A 17093-nucleotide genomic window follows, 5' to 3' on the forward strand; every position below is an offset into this window, starting at 1 on the left:
GAGGGTCGGGCAGGAGAATCACTTGAACCTGGGAGGCGGAGGCTGCAGTGAGCCAAGATTGCGCCATTACACTCCAGCCTGGGTGACAAGAGCAAAACTCTGTCTCAAAATTAATAACTAAATAAAGCAAAATAATCACCACTGGGTGGGCTCAAATACAAGTTAAGAATTCAGAAGGGGGGGGAAAAAAGAAGCTGCAGAAGGAACACACACGGGGTGTCTGATAGCAGCTGTTAAATGGGTAACAAGCGGTAGGGAGGAGACTTCGGGCCCAACAGAGTGGCCCTGCTCAGGGGTGAAAGTCTTTGAATTTCTGCCAAGAGAAAAGTGTTTAAAGCAGCCTTTTAATGACATGAACCTACCTGGCTGGTGGGAAAAGGGCTACTACATTCTGATCATGAGATTTTATGGTTGGGAATGATTTGCCAGGACCTTCTCCAAGCAGAAGAACTCAGGGATTTCATTAAAAAACTGTTGGGAGAAATGTTTAAAATTGAGATGAACGTTTAAGCATCACACGGGGAGTCAGTCACCAGGGTCTGAGCCCAGCCCCGGTCCCTAGCGTGAGACAGGCACGTACCATGACAGAGGCTGCTCCAACTGTGCCCAGCGGGAGGCGGTAGAGGATGCCTGTTGAAGAACAGCAGAGTGTCACGGGAGTGGAATAATTCAGACTTGAGGGACACGAGTTAGGGAGACACAGCAGGTTCTTGAGCAGAGGAGTGCCTGAGAACAGCAGAGGCTTCTAGAACCTACAATCGCGTAGGAGCCTGAGGGCAAAAAGGCCGTCCCAGAAACAGCAGGAGCAGCACTGCAGGAGGAGCAGGTGCGTGGGACATGTCCTGAGCTGCATGGACGGCGAGGGTGATGGACAGACGGGGCAAGGCACAGCGGGCCTTGAGGCAGGGGGGATACAGGGAGAGGCTCCCAGCAAGAGGAGGGGTGAGTTACAAGCAACAGCAAACACCTCTTCCACGCACCCCTACCCCTGCCACTGTAGGTGGCGGGGTACACCTACAGTGCGCAGCGACATTAATTCTGCTCTGACACTGCCCGCTGAAGCAAGCCCTTCAGTTAATCACCAAGTCCTCTGCTAGCGCCCGGTGCTGAGAACCAGCAAGTGAAGCCTCAGTAACTCAGAATAAAGGGCGACATGGGGAGGACCCATTTACATTAACAAAAATTCTGAACTACAGGAGCCTATTAAGGAGACAAGGTTTTATGACCAACAAGGCAGGTGGCACTTCAGGAGATGCTGCTTACCACAGGCCTCACCACAGTGGAGAGACAGGAATAATTTTAACGAGTACAAGCATGCCTGCATTTTTGTTTTTTGTTTTTTTTTTGAGACAGAGTTTCACTCTTTTTGTCCAGGCTGGAGTACAATGGCGCGACCTCGGCTCACTGCAACCTCTGCCTCCCGGGTTCAAGGGATTCTCCTGCCTCAGCCTCCCGAGTAGTTGGGACTACAGGCAACTGCCACCATGCTTGGCTGATTTTTTGTATTTTTACTAGAGACTGGGTTTCACCATTTTGGTCAGGTTGGTCTCGAACTCCTGACCTCAGGTGATCTACTGCGCCTGGCCGGATGCCTATATATTAATGAGGGTTACAGAAGCCTCTGGAAGCAGCTTGTACTTGTGACATCTTCCAGGGATGGGAAATGCCTTGAAATTTCAGATGCATGGTAGTGCACACCTGTAGTCCCAGCTACTTGGGAGGCTGAAGTAGGAGGACTGCTTGAACCTAGGAGGTCAGGGCCGCAATAAGACATGATTGCACCACGGCGCAATCACGGGAGACAGGAAGAGACCCTGTCTCAGAAAAAAGAGAGAGAAAACAAATGCAAAGAAAACTCTGGTGCTACATGTGAATTCTACATTCTGGCTCAAGCCTGTAATCCCAGCACTTTGGGAGGCCGAGGTGGGCAGATCATCTGAGGTCAGGAGTTCAAGATTGGCCTGACCAAAATGGTAAAACCCCATCTCTACTAAAAATATAAAAATTAGCCAGGTGTGGTGGCGGGTGCCTGTAATCCCACCTCCTCAGGAGTCTGAGGCAGGAGAATCGCTTGAACCTGGAAGGTAGAGGCTGCGGTGAGCCAAGATCATGCCATTGCACTGTAGCCTGGGGGACAAGAGCAAGACTTTGTCTCAAAGAGAAAAAAAAAAAGGCCAGGCGGGGTGTCTCATGCCTGTAATCCCAGCACTTTGGGAGGCTGAGGCAGGCAGATCACCTGAGGTCAGGAGTTCGAGACCAGCCTGATCAACATGGTGAAACCCCATCTCTACTAAAAATACAAAAATTAGCCAGGCATGGTGGCATGCGCCTGTAGTCCCAGCTATTTGGGAGGCTGAAGCAGGAGAATCACTTGAACCAGGAGGTGGAGGTTGCAGTGAGCCAAGATCATGACATTGCACTCCAGCCTGGCTGACAGAGCAAGAATCTGTCTTTTTTTTTTTTTTTTTTTTTTTTTTTTTTTTTTTGAGGCGGAGTGTAGCTCTGTCGCCCAGGCTGGAGTGCAGTGGCCGGATCTCAGCTCACTGCAAGCTCCGCCTCCCGGGTTCACGCCATTCTCCGGCCTCAGCCTCCCGAGTAGCTGGGACTACAGGCGCCCGCCACCTCGCCCGGCTAGTTTTTTGTATTTTTTAGTAGAGACGGGGTTTCACCGTGTTAGCCAGGATGGTCTCGATCTCCTGACCTCGTGATCCGCCCGTCTCGGCCTCCCAAAGTGCTGGGATTACAGGCTTGAGCCACCGCGCCCGGCCAAGAATCTGTCTTAAAAAAAAAAAAAAAAAAAAAAAAAAAATTCCTTGCAAACTACATGATCATCTAAATAAAAATCCTAAGGAATCTACAAAGGAACTACTAGAACCAATAAACAAAATTAGCAAAGTTTTGAAAAAACTTAATATACAAAAATCAATTCTATTTCCATATGCCAGCAAAGAACGAACTGAAAATTAAAACTTAAAAATCCATCAACAACAGTGAAACTGCCTTTGCCGAAATTACAACAGTGAAAAAATTATGACAGTGAAAGAGATTTGATCTGACCAACTTCATCTTGCCTTTAACTTCCAAACTGCCTTTGGTCATTCCTGGGCATGGGCCAAACTAACTTTGGAAGAAGTTTAGTTTATAGTTTAAATGATAATATCCCTTCCCAAAACTAAATCATCTTTATAAAACTAATAAAAGGCTACAAGGTGAGGATTAATGAGGGGTCTGAATTCTGCAAAGACCTAGGCGTAGTGACCAGCCATTGTTCCGGAGGTCACAAGATTTGCATCTTCCCCAGTTACTCCCACAAATAACATCACGACTGTAGAACCCAAGATTAGGCTGGGCATAGTGGCTCAGGCCTGCAATCCCAGCACTTTGGGAGGCCAAAGTGGGTGGTTCACCTGAGGTCAGGAGTTTAAGACCAGCCTGGACATCATGGTAAAACCCGGTTTCTACTAAAAATACAAAAATTAGCCAGGCATGGTGGCAGGCATCTGTAATCCTAGCTACTCAGGAGGCTGAGGCAGGAGGATTGCTTGAACCCAGGAGGTAGAAGGTGCAATGAGCCAAGATGGCATCAGTGCACTCCAGCCTGGGCGACAGAGTGAGGCACTGTCTCAAAAAGAAAAAAAAAAAAGAATCAAAGATTGGCCTTTGGCAATTCCTGGCAGATGACTCCACCTGCACCCAAGACTCATGACTCTAGTCCTGTAGTCCCCATCCAGAAGTGGACTCAGTAGACAAGGAGAATTTTATTTTTTATCTTTTGAGATGGAGTCTCGCTCTGTTGCCAAGGCTGGAGTGCGGTGGCACGATCTCGGCTCACTGTATCCTCCACCTCCCGGGTTCAAGAAATTCTCCTGCCTCAGCCTCCCAACTGGGACAACAGGTTCATGCCACCATGCCTGGCTAATTTTTGTGTTTTTAGTAGCGACGGGGTTTCACCATGTTGGCCAGGATGGTCTAAAACTTCTGACCTCGTGATCTACCCGCCTTGGCCTCCCAAAGTTCTGGGATTACAGGCGTGAGCCACAGTGCCTGGCCAAGGATCATTTTCTATAGCCCTGTGATTGCATCCTCAACCAATCAACAGCATCCATTCCCTAGCCCTCTGCCTCCCAAAATATCCTTGAAAAAGCCTAGCCTCTGAAGTTTCAAGGAGACTGATTTGAGTAATAACTCCCGTTCTCCTGTGTGGGTTGGCCTTGAATCAATGAAACTGTTTCTTTACTGCAATCCTGCGGTCTCAGTGTAGCGGGCAGAAAGAATCCATCAGACAATTACAGTAACACCAATTACAAAATACTCAGAGAGAGAACAAAAGAGGTGCCTAACCTTTACACAGAAAACTACAAAACACTGTTGAAAAAAAGTAAAGGGACCTAAGGATATGGGGAAATACATCACACTCCTGGATTAAAAGACACAATATTGTTACGACATTAATTCTTCTCAAATCCATCTAGAGATTCAAACACAATCCCAACCAAAATCCCAGCAGGCTTTTCCACAGAAATTAATGAACTGTTTCCAAAAGGTATTTGAAACTAAAAAGGCCCCAGAATGGCAAAAACAATTTCAAAAAAGAAGAAAGTTGGAAGAAGTTCTGATCTTGAGACCTATTATAAAGCGACACTAATCAGGACAGTGTGGGGTTGGCACAGAGACACACACAGGTCAGGGGAACAGGGCAGAAAGTCTCGAACAGACCACAAATACGTTCAGCTGATTTTCAGGAAGTGTTTCAGGCCAAGATGGCGGGTGGATGATGCAGCCACAGGTGAAAGATGATGGAGAACAGGACGACGCTCACCAAAACCCAGGGCTGCTCAAAGGGAAAAACATGGCCCAGCACAGTGGCTTAGGCCGGGCGTGGTGGCTCACGCCTGTAATCCCAGCACTTTGGGAGGCCGAGGCAGACGGATCACCTGAGGTCAGGATTTCAAGACCAGCCTGGCCAACGTGGTGAAACCACATCTCTACTAAAAATACAAAAATTAGCCAGGCATGGTGGTGCACTAATCCCAGCTACTCGGGAGGCTGAGGCAGGAGAATCACTTGCACCCAGGAGAAGCAGGTTGCGGTGAGCCAAGATCGTGCCATTGCACACCAACCTGGGCAACAGAGACTCTGTCTCAAAAAAAAAAAAAAAAAAAAGAGAAACACACTTCTCCATGACAGGGACTCTGGCAGCCACCACCTCACTTCTCAGCCTCCTGAGTAGCTGTGATTACGGGCATGCACCACTACGCCTGGTTGATTTTTGTATTTTTAGTAGAGATGGGGTTTCACCACGTTGGCCAGGTTGGTCTCGAACTCCTGGCCTCCAGTGATCCACCCGCCTCAGCCTCCCAAAATGCTGGAATTACAGGCGTGAGCCACCGTACCTGGCCTGAAGATTATCTGTGGCTGTAAGTTTGCTCTGAGCACCTAGCTCATTGAATGAGCTGGCACTGAATAAAGGAAAGTCATTTTTCTCCCCACCTTCCCAACCAGCATGAAAACAGGCCCTTAGCCTTGTTGTTCACAATTTTGACCCAAGTTTTGTTATGTAGGCGTGACTGGATACATCACTGGCCATTGGTGATCGACTCACACTCCAGTCTCTCTCCCCTCCCCAAAGGTTGTGAGGGACTGATAGCTCCAACCTTCAAACACATGGCTGGTTCCTCTGGGACAGCCCCCATCCTGAAGCTATCTACAGTACAAACCCAAGTATGGTCAAGAGAGCTTGTAATCGCTGGGCACGGTGGCTCATTCCTGTAATCCCAGCACTTTGGGAGGCTGAGGCAGGTGGATCACCTGAGGTCAGGAGTTTGAGACCAACCTGGCCAACATGGTGAGACCCCCATCTCTAATAAAAATACAAAAATTAGCCAGGCGGGGTGGTGGGCGCCTGTAATCCCAGCTACTCAGGAGGCTGAGGCAGACGAATTGCTTGAACCCAGGAGGTGCAGTGAGCCGAGATCGTGCCACTGCACTGCAGCTTGGGTGACAGAGTGAGACTCCATCTCAAAAAAAAAAAAAAAAAAAAAGAGAACTCATAGTGAAAAACAAAAGATGCTCTTCCAAGGGTTTTAGGAGCTCTGCCAGGAACCAGGGATAAAGACCTAATGAAGATTTTTTTGTTTTAGAGATGGGGTCTCATGCTGTTGCCCAGGTTGGAGTGCAGTGGTATGATCATAGTTGATTACAGCCTTGAACTCCCAGGCTCAAGCGATCCTCCCGCCTCAGCCTCCAAGTAGCTGAGACTACAGGTGCACAGCACCGTACCTGGCTTTGTCATGTATTTTGTAGAGCCTGGGTCTCACCATATTGCCCAAACTGGTCTCAAACTCCTGGCCACAAGTGATCCTCCCACCTCAGCCTTCCAGGTCACTAGGATCACAGGCGTGAACCACTGTGCTCAGCTAAGATTCATCACACCACAGCCCCCACCTGCAGGTCAGCCCCTATCTGTCCTTCTGAACTCTGTTAAGTCAATTCTCTGATATGGTTTGGCTGTGTCCCCACCCAAATCTCATCTTGAATTGCAGCTCCCATAATTCCCACGTGTTATGGGAGGGACCTGGTGGGAGGTAACTGAATTATGAGGGCGGGTTCCCCCACACTGTTCTCATGGTAGTGAATAAGTATCACGAGACCTGATGATTTTATAAGGGGAACCCCCTTTTGCTTGGTTCTCATTCTCTCTTTGCCAGCTGCCATGTAAGACGTCCCTTTGTTCTTCCTTCACTTCCATCAGGATTGTGAAGCCTCCCCAGCCACATGTAACTGTAAGTGAATTAAACCTCTTTCCTTTATAAATTACTCAGTCTCGGGTATGTCTATCAGCAGCGTAAAAATTAATATATTCTCTCTTTTCAAACAGGAGCATGGCAGGCCCCTCTCCATATACTCTTAGCTCCCTGTATCCATTACTCATAGCTCTCAACCAGGTGCAAGCTGACAGATGTCCCTTGGAGAATTCATTCCAGGACTCCTGGCAGATACAAAAATCCACAGATGCTCAAGCCCCTGCTGTAATATGGTGTAGTGTTTGCATATAACGTATGCACATCCTCCTGTATGCTTTGAATCACCTCTAGATTACCTGTAATACTTAACACAATGTAAATGCCTGTAAATAGTTCTTACATTGTGTTGTTTAGGGAATAAGGAGAAAAGTCTGTATAAATTCAGTACAGACACAACCATTTATTTTCTTTTCCCAATACATTAAATCCGTGGTTGGTTGAATCCACAGATGAGGAAACCATAATACGGAGTCCATGGATACAGAGTCCACGGTTACAGAGGCCATGGAGGTGGAGCCCACGAATACAAAGGTCACAGATGTGGAGCCCACGGATAGAGGCCACCGATATGGAAGGCTGACTGCACTTATTTCCGTGATCCGTTTGCTAATGTTAACATGGGCCTCTCTTTGCAGATCAAAGTTTCATGAGGACCAAGCCCATGCCTGGACTTGCTCAAACAGTAAACACGGTACCTAGTACAGGGCCTGGCACATGCAGGTCCTTCATAATCATCAAAACGAAGTGAAAATAAACCAGACATTACAAGTGGGCCCCTTCTCCTGCCCAGTGGGCTTCAGAGCAGAAGCTCCATCCCCCAAAGCCTGCCTCGCCCTGCCTGTGAGTCTGCACACACCTCAACTCCCTCCTGACCCTCCCTGCCAAGCCCTTTCTCTTGGAGCCTCCCCCAGGGTGGGGGACAAGGGCACATAGGAACCATCAGCATCTGTGGGGCTGGGCTGGCTGCAGCCCTTCATTAGAGACGTGGATCCGAACAGGCGTGCTGGCAGAGTGGATGTTATGCAAAGGAGATTTCAAATCACCCAACTGTTCTAATTCACAGCAAAATGGTTTGTTGCTGTAAAAATATATTTGCACATGACACAAATAGACCCTCACAGCAATTATCTTAATGCTGTAGCTACAAATTAACACCTACTTACCTCAGGCAAATTAGCACCAAATTTAATTTGAGCGGCACGTCCAATGTGCAGGGCATACAGAGGAAGAGCTTGCTGTGGTATGTGCACAACGCAGGCTCTCGTTTGGAACTGGGGGTTCTGATCAAGGGCTCTTGGGAGGAGGCGGCGATGGGTCTGACGCCACCCAGGCCTAAGCTTCCAAGACCCAGAGACAAAGAAGCTTGCACAGAGTCATACCTGAGGCAGACACTGGCCAGTGACTCCTGGGAAAGTCCGGGGATGATGGGGACAGGAGCTCTTGCTCATGGCTGAATGGGGGTCACTACTGAGCTGGGATTCCAGGGTCCCCCACTGGGATCCCATAAAAAGTAACTTCCACTCTTCTGTCTCAGGTATGCACAAATATGTTAATACAGACCCTCACTACCCAGTCTTCATCACCACCACCACCGCGTCCCCAACACTGGCAAGACGGCATGCGCAAGGCCATCTGTTCAGGTAGATACATGAGACCCCCAAAGGTGGCAGCAGAAAAGTCCAAACAAGCTGTGACCTGCATCAAGACCTTGTCAGAAGCCTGCCCACAAACCCGGGAGACTTCAGCACCCTGAAAGAGCAAGGGGGTCTCTAAAGAGCTGCTGGGGCCACCCTCTCCTGTGGGTCAACACTCAGAGCTCCTCACACAGCCTTTAGGGAACGCCAAGCATCTCTGTTGCCCTGCGCAAGGGCACCCAGGTGATCATTCAGGGGCACAACTCTCACCTGCACACCCTCCAGCTGCAAGAGGTGGGGCTGTCCCACCTCCCAGGGCCTGCCCAATTAGGCTAAGAGTAATCGTATCTCCCTTTTCAAAGGTTAATTCAGGAACCCAAGCCAGAGCTAATCAGTACAAGGCAATCTCCCTGACCACAGGAATCTGTTCCTTCAGGCCCCTGAGTATCCCAGGTGCTTCTGAGACAGAAGATCCTGTTTCTTAATAGAGAACCACTGTGGGAGTCTCTCCAGGCAGCTGGGTATGCAGATGAGACCTGGGGGACTGCAGCCAACTTGCTGCCCCTCTGCAGACCCAACAGCCCACAGAGAATGAAGGGAATAGCCAACCCCCGATCAAGCCATACCTGATTTCCACACTATCCCCAGACTTTTGCAGCTACAGAGGCCAATGCATCCCCCTCGACTTTGGGCCGGTTCAGAGTTGTGTTTTCTGTTAATTACAGCCAAAAGCGTCCTGATGCTCCAGGTGCCCTGCCTACCCCAGATTGGGAGAGGGGCTTCCTGTGGGCTCTGGCAGCCCTCAGGTCCATCACAGCCCTCACCAGGCTGCATCATGTACCTGAATGCTCTTCTTGACCCATCACTGCGTGTGCCCTGACAGCAGGGCCGTGTCTGACTCACGTCTGAGTCTCCGCACTCAGGCAGCCCCGAGTTGGGGACATGAGCAGGGACTTGGGAAGTCTATTGAATAAAAGAACAAGCAGAAGGCTTGGGACAGAGCCCGGGATCCAAGGCCCTGCCTGGTTCCACTCACACTCCAGGGTCACCCCCACCATCCACCTTGTTCACCTCTGTCATTCCAGGTTGTCCCTGAAGTGGACGCAGCTGGGGCCTCTGCCATGATCCCTACCATCCACACTTGGGCCTATGGGGGGGACCCTGGGCTCTCTCTTCTCCTCCCTAAAGAACAGTAAATCCGTGTCCTCCACTCCCAAACCAGGATCTCAGGACCGACCTCTCTTCCAACTCAGACTTGAATAACCAAACTGCCTACTCAGCACCTCCCATGACAACCGTCTGGCAAGGGCTTTCTGTCATTCTTGGAGTAACATTCAAACCCCTGCACAAGCCTGAAAGAGCCTGTGGTTTGAACCTGCTGCCCTCCAGAGCTCATGTCATTCACTCCCACCCCATTCCCTTTGCCCTGGCACACCGGCCTCCCGGCTGCCCCTCAAATACACCCCCACTGCCACCTCACGGCCTCTGCACACGCCATGTTCCCCCACCTCTCCACTACCTGGAGCGCACGAAGTAAGTGATCCACAGATGGTTTCTATTATCATCATTGGCTAAAGTCCAATTCAATGACTCAGTCTCAATTCAAATCTACCTCCTCACCGGCCTCCTGGGAAATTAAAGTGGGATTCACAGAGCCCCCAAACACCCAACCTTGGCCTTCAGATGCTTTTTTTTTTTTTTGAGACAGAATCCTGTTCTGTCACCCAGGCTGGAGTGCAGTGGCACGATCTCGGTTCACTGCAACCTCTGCCACCTGGGTTCAAGTGATTCTCCTGCCTCAGCCTCCCAAGTAGCTGGGATTACAGATGCACACAGGTGCACACCATCACAACTAATTGTTGGCCAGGATGGTCTCAATCTCCTGACCTCGTGATCCGAGCGCCTCGGCCTCCCAAAGTATTGGGATTACAGGTGTAAGCCATTGCGCCCAGCCTCAGATGACTCTTCACAGAAAGATCTGGTTACGCTTTAGCCAACCCAAAGAGACCTGCCCTCCCTGCAGCCAGAGAGGAAACTGCCACAGGTCCCTGGAGAACTTCAGGCAGCCCTGTGCCTTCCACCTGTTCCAACTCCCTCTGTGACCCCATGCAGGGATCTCCCTCTGTGCCTTTGAGGTGGAGGCCACTGGCTCCTATGAAAAAGCAGCACAGGCTGGGGGCAGTGGGTCACGCCTGTAATCCCTGCACTTTGGGAGGCCAAGGTGGGCAGATCACTTGAGGTCAGGAGTTTGAAACTAGCCTGGCCAACATGATGAAACCCTCTCTCTACTAAAAATGCAAAGAAAAAAAAAAAAAAAATAGCCAGGTGTGGTGACAGGCACCTGTAACTCCAGCTACTCTGGAGGCTGAGGCACAAGAATCGTTTGAGCCCAGGAGGCGGAGGTTGCAGTGAGCTGAGATCAGGCCACTGCACTGCAGCCTGGGTGACAGAGTGAGACTCCACCTCAAAAACAAAACAACAAAAACATTCTGAAGGAGTGGGGGTTAAAGTTTGGAAGGAATTTAAAAGATCAAAGGGCCAGGCATGGTGGCTCACGCCTGTAATCCCAGCACTTTGGGACGCCAAGGTGGGCAGATCACCTGAGGTCAGGAGTTTGAGACCAGCATGGTCAATATGGCGAAACCTTGTCTCTACTAAAAATGCAAAATTAGCCAGGCATGGTGGTGCATGCCTATAATCCCAGTTACTTGGGAGGCTGAGACAGGAGAATCGCTTGAACCTGGGAGGCAGAGGTTGTGGTGAGCCGAGGTCGAGCCATTGCACTCCAGCCTGGGCAACAAGAGCGAAACTCTGTCTCCAAAAAAAAAAAAAAACAAATCAACAATTAAATATTTAAGGCAATTAAGAAATTCAATACTGACTGAGCATTGGCTGATACTAAGAATTTGTTACTGCCGGGCGCAGTGGCTCACACCTGTAATCCCAACACTTTGGGAGGCCAAGATGGGGGGATTGCTTGAGCCCAGGAGCTCAAGACCAGCCTGGGGAACAAAGTAAGACCTCGTCTCTACAAAAATTTAAAAACAAACCAGGCAGGGTAGTGTGAACCTGTGGTCTGAGTTACTTGGGAGACTCAGGTGGGAGGATCCCTTAAGCCCAGGAGTTTGAGGCTGCAGTGAGCTGTAATCACACTCTAGTCTGACCAACAGAGCAAGACCCTGTCTCGAAAAAAGGAAAAAATAAAAAATTGTTGCTAATCGTTTTAAATATGAATAGTATGGCAGTCATGCGGAAAAAAAAAGTGGCAGGGGCGGGATTCAGGCTTGATCTAACATATCACAATGCATTCATATATCAAAGCATCACATTGATCACCCTAAGTGTGCACTGTTTTTGTTTGCCAATTATGCCTAAATAAAGCTGGAGGAAAAAATTTTTTAGAAAAAGGATTCACCTTGCAGTATTTATGGAGTGTGAGGTCTGGGAGCTGCTGTAAAATGATATGGGGAATAGGGAGGAGAGGGAAGGGGTGACAGGGGGGAAGGGTGAGTTGGAGGAAGGGCGGGGGTAGGTGTATGGGGTGGGTGGGGTGAGTTGGAGGAAGGGTGGGGGTAGGTGTACAGGGCGGGGGGCAGGGTGGGGTTAGCACAGGCCAGGGTGGCTGTGGTTGACGCTGGGAGATGGCGGCTCATTGTACATCCTTTGAATGTCTAAAATTCTCCACAAATAAATGAAATGAAAAAATAAACCCTCTTATACAAAACACAAGGAATTACAACAGCATGGGGTCTGCTTTGGAGAGTCAGGTGGGAGTCCCAGCTGCAGGGGCCTCAGAGCCTCCCACCCCAGCTGAGTGCCACAAATCTGCAGCCCAGACAAACCCACTGCCCCGTCCGAGTTTCCTTTGCTTGTTTTCATTTTATGGCCAGGTAGGGGAAGGGCGTGGGGAGCTACCCAGGAGTTTCAGGAATTCAGACCTACCCAACCAGTTCCTTCTGGACAGTCACCGGCTCCCCTCTCCTCCCCTGGAAAGCCACTGCTCTGTCCAGGCCACTGAACAAAGAACGGCTTGGCCTTGGCCTTCAGCGTGGAAAGGGCAGGCTCTAAACAAAGCGCATTCTTCTCTCGTCTCCCCAGGCAAGACCTTCCCCACAAAGGTCAGGAGACAGAACCAAGACCACTAAACAGGAACACCTGCGCTTCGCATGCATTAACTCATTTAGTTATCCCAATGGCCCTATGAGTCAGTAATGACATGGCCCCTATTTTGCAGATGAGGAAACCAAGCAGAGTGGTCAGCAACTGACTCCAGGTCAAGGGAGTGAAAGGCAGGCCCCATCATGGTTGTTGAGCAGTGCAGTACCTGCTTCTCCTGAGCCCTGACATTATCCCTACCCCCGACTTCCCCAGCCTCAAGACAAACTGAAGGTTTATGACACTTATCTGAGAGGTGAGAAAACGGGGGCCCAAAGACCTAACTTGGAGAGAGAGTCACTCAGCCAGGTCCTCTGCCTTCCAGGGACACAGAAATCTGGACACAATAGGCTGCCAGAAGCTCCAGGGAGACTCCCCGTGAAGGCAGGTGGGGCAGGACTTCGGAGCAGCGCACTCCCCTGCAGCTAAGCCCCACACATGCTCCTGCAAGGGCATCCTCACCCACAGCGCAGGGCCCAGAGGGTCTCCCCTCAAACGCACCCCAGGGAGGCCAACCAAAGGACATCAACTTCTGAAATGACTGAGTCTTAAGTGCTGAGTTCCCAGCCGGACAAACGTCAACACTGTTCACAGGCAATCGAGGGAGGGCACAGAGCCCTCTGGAATTCACACAGCGTCTGCCACAAAAGCCTGAAGCCGGTGGCCAAGGCCCTGTCCCCATCCCGCCAAACAATCCCGCCCTCCTTCCCGGTGGACTCTGCAGTTCCTTCTCCGGGGCCTTCACACTCCTCCCGGGCCTTCACACTCCTCCCAAGGCACCTGGGAAATTTCCAAGCCAGGGTGTGACAGGGACCCCAGAGATTCTCAGGAGCCCCTGCCCCCCCCCCCCCACCCCCACCCCGGACTGAGGGACAGTGAAAGGCAGGGCCTCTCCACCTTCCTGAAGGCCTCCGAGGCTGCTAGCGGATTAGTTTAAACTTTGGGCTTTTAGGCGGGGCCCGGTGGCTCTCGTCGGTAATCCCGGCACTTTGGGAGGCCCAGGAGGGCGGATCGCCTGAGGTCAGGAGTTCAGCATGGCCAACATGGCGAAACCCTGTCTCTGCTAAAAATGCAAAAATTAGCTGGGCGTGGTGTCAGTGCCTGTAATCCCAGCTACTTTGGAGGTTGAGGCACGAGAATCGCGTGAACCCAGGAGGAGAGATCGCGCCACTGCAATCCAGCCTGGCGACAGAGCGAGACTCAGTGTCAAAACAACAACAACAAAAGTTTCTGCTTTTAACTCCTGGGGGTTCCACCCGCTGTGTTGAACCAGCCAGACACCCAACCGCTGAGATTGAATCAGCGCAGCACCTGCCCCGGCCTCCGTTTTCTCATCTGTGAAACCAGAATGACCTCACCCACCTTGTAGGTTTGGTGGGGGGAGGGGGTGCCTCCCCCAGGCGCTGACCCGGCCTAACCCGAGACCCATGACAGAAGCAAAAAGAGAACGTTTCAGCTGACACCGTCCGGCCAGACCAGACCAAACCCCAGGCAGAGAGAGGCGAGGGCGGGGGAGGCTGTGCGGGGTGAGAGGGAACAGGACAGGGGAAAAAGCAGAGAAGGGGACGGTGGGGGGCGGGGAAGAAAGGAGGTGAAGGGAGAAGGAGTCTGGAGCCCACAGGGGAACTGGAGGCTGCGCGCCGGCCGGAGGGGCTCCCCACGGCTGCACGTGACGTCGCGCCCGCCTGGGCGTCCCTACCTGGCCAGCGGCCCCTTGTCCCCGCGCACGCCCTGAGAGCCCCCGCGGCGCCCCCCGGAGCACGGCCCCCTCCCTGCACGCTCCCTCCCGCCGCCGCCCGCCTTAACTAGCCACGGACCCCGCCGGCCCCCACCTGCGTTCCGGGTCCACCGCTCACCTGGCCCCTCCCCGGACGTGGCTCCCGGGCAGGCTCCGCCCCCCCGCCCCTGCTACCGGGCGGGAGCGATTTCCCTGGTGCACGAGCTGACTCTGGGTCCACCTGTGTGTGGGGGGGAGGGGGACAGGGCGGGGTCGGGCGGAGCACGCGCACTCAGGGACCCCTCGCGCATCGCACCCTGGGCGCCCCGTTTCCCGCCTGGGCCGCGTCCCCGTCCCGCACGTCACCCATGCCTGGGGTGGGCACTTTCTTGCTGATCCATTTCCCCATTTCTTATTTTATTTATTCATTATTTTAATTTTTTTTTTTTTTTTGAGACAGAATCTCGCGCTGTCGCCCAGGCTGGAGTGCAGTGGCCATCTCGGCTCATTGCAACCTCCACCTCCTGGGTTCAAGCAATTCTCCTGCCTCGGCTTCCCAAGTAGCTGGGATTACAGGGACCCGCCACCACGCTCAGCTAATTTTTTGTATTTTTAATACAGACGGGGTTTCACCATGTTTGCCAGGCTAGTCTTGAACTCCTGACCTCAAGTGATCCACTCACCTCGGCCTCCCAAAGCGCTGGGATTACAGGTGTGAGCTACTGCACCCGGCCGTGGGGACCATGCTTTAAAGGCATTTTGTTCCTGACTCACTGCCTCACCCATTATCTGCATGTTCCTGCAACTTGTGATACAGAGAACAATGTGTAACCAATCAACAACTTGTTTTTATTTTAGATTCAAGGGGTACATGTGCAGGTTTGTTAGGGGATATATTGGGTGACACCGAGATTTGGTTTTCTGTTGATCTGCTTACCCAGGTAGTGAGCACAGTACCCAATAGGAAGTTTTTCAGCCCTTGCCCTACTCCCCCCGCCCTTTTGGAGTCCCCAGTGTCTCTTGTTCCCATCTTTATATCTGTGGGTACCCAAGGTTTAGCTCCCCCTTAGAAGTGAGACATGTACTATTTGGTTTTCTGTTTCTGCATGAATTCACTTAGGATAATGGCTTCCAGCTGCATCCATGTTGCTGCAAAGGACATGATTTCATTCTTTTTCATGACTGCATAGTATTCCATGTTGGATACGTACCACATTTTCTTTATCCAATCCACTATTGATGGGCACCTCAGTTGACTCTGTATCTAACCTACTGTGAATGGTACTGCTATGCACATATGAGTGCAGGTGACTTTTTGGTAGAATGAGTTATTTTCTTTTGGGTGTATAGCCACTAATGGGATTGCTGGGTTGAATGGTAATTCTATTTCAAGTTCTTTCAGAAATCTCCAAGCTGCTTTCCACAGTGGCTGAACTAATTTACATTCCCACCAACAGTGTATAAGTATTCCCCATTCTTTGCAGCCTCGCCAATATCTTTTTTTTTTTTTTTTTTTGACTTTTTAATAACAGCCATTCTGTCCAAAATCAAGATGCTGGCAGAAAATAATAAGAATAGCCTTTCTGACTGATGTGAAATGGTTTCTCCTTGTGGTTTTGATTTGCACTTCTCTGATGATTAGTGAGGCTGAGCATTTTTTCATGTTTGTTGGCTGCTTGTATGCATGTATGTCTTCTTTTGAGAAGTGTCTGTTCATGTCTTTTGTCTTTTTGGTTTTTTTTTTTTTTGAGACAGTCTTGCTCTGTCACCTAGGCTGGAGTGCAGTGGCGCCATCTCAGCTCACTGCAACCTTCTCCCCTGGGTTCAAGCAATTCTCCCGCCTCAGCCTCCCAAGTAGCTGTGATTACAAACACATGATACCATTAATTTTTGTACTTTTAGTAGAAATAGGGTCTACCATGTTGGCCAGGCTGGTCTCAAACTTCTGACCTCAAGGGATCCGCCTGTCTTGGCTTCCCAAAGTGCTAGGATTACAGGCACGAGCCACCCTGCCTGGCCCCTTGACCACTTTTTAACAGGATTATTTTATTCTTGTTGATTCGTTTAAGTTCCTTATTGTTTCTGGGTATTAGTCCTTTGTCAGATGCATAGTTTGCAAAGATCTTCTCTCATTGTCTGTTTATTCTGTTGATAATTTCTTTCTGCTATGCAGAAACTGTTTAGAACAATTTACTTTTTTTTTTTTTTTGAGACAGAGTTTCGCTCTTGTCGCCCAGGCTGGAGTGCAATGGCGCAATCTCAGCTCACTGCAACCTATGCCTCCTAGGTTCAAGCAATTCTCCTGCCTCAGGCTCTCAAGTAGCTGGGATTACAGGCACCTGCCACCATACTCGGCTAATTTTGTAGTTTTAGTAGAGACAGGGTTTCACCATGTTGTCCAGACTGGTCTTGAACTCCTGACCTCAGGTGATTCACCCACCTTGGCCTCCCAAAGTGCTGGGATTACAGGCATGAGTCACTGCACCCTGCCAATTTGTGTTATTTTAATGTAAATTCTTGGTAAACAATTTACCTTCTTTTCCTTTAAAAACCTACTTGTAACTGTTGCTAATCAAAGTGAAAATTCAGGGCAACTTGAATGTATACTCCTAGGTTGCAGTCCTCAAACCTGACCCAAATATACTTTTTTTTTGAGACAGAGTTTCGCTCTTGTTGCCCAGGCTGGAGTGCAATGGTGTGATCTCGGCTCACTACAACCTCTGCCTCCCAGGTTCAAGCAATTCTCCTGCCTCAGTCTCCCAAGTAGCTGGGATTACAGGCATG

At 50.4% G+C, this 17093-nt stretch overlaps 1 protein-coding gene across 15 annotated transcripts in view; it reads right to left on the reverse strand.

Annotated features, from left to right (window-relative positions):
- The window catches only part of ARHGAP8 (Rho GTPase activating protein 8), a 91828-nt gene extending 77298 nt beyond the window's left edge, over positions 1-14530 (reverse strand). For 4 of the 15 annotated variants that reach the window (XM_038007331.2, XM_038007332.2, XM_073006613.1 and 1 more), the window contains exons 1-3: positions 14425-14459; positions 581-630; positions 363-471 (exon numbers count right to left, since the gene is read on the reverse strand). Coding sequence is in view for 4 of the 15 variants with exons in the window: in XM_038007336.2 (XP_037863264.2) it covers positions 13955-14021 (67 nt within the window). In the remaining 11 variants the exon portion in view is untranslated. Of the gene's footprint in view, positions 1-362; positions 472-580; positions 631-13954; positions 14257-14424 lie in introns of those variants that run through there. The other 11 variants (XM_038007336.2, XM_073006616.1, XM_073006617.1 and 8 more) reach the window with 9 other exon arrangements.
- Between the last annotated feature and the right edge of the window lie 2563 nt (positions 14531-17093).

The sequence above is a fragment of the Chlorocebus sabaeus genome, chromosome 19 (genome assembly GCF_047675955.1).
Source record: "Chlorocebus sabaeus isolate Y175 chromosome 19, mChlSab1.0.hap1, whole genome shotgun sequence".
In the NCBI taxonomy this organism is placed as follows: Eukaryota; Metazoa; Chordata; class Mammalia; order Primates; family Cercopithecidae; genus Chlorocebus; species Chlorocebus sabaeus.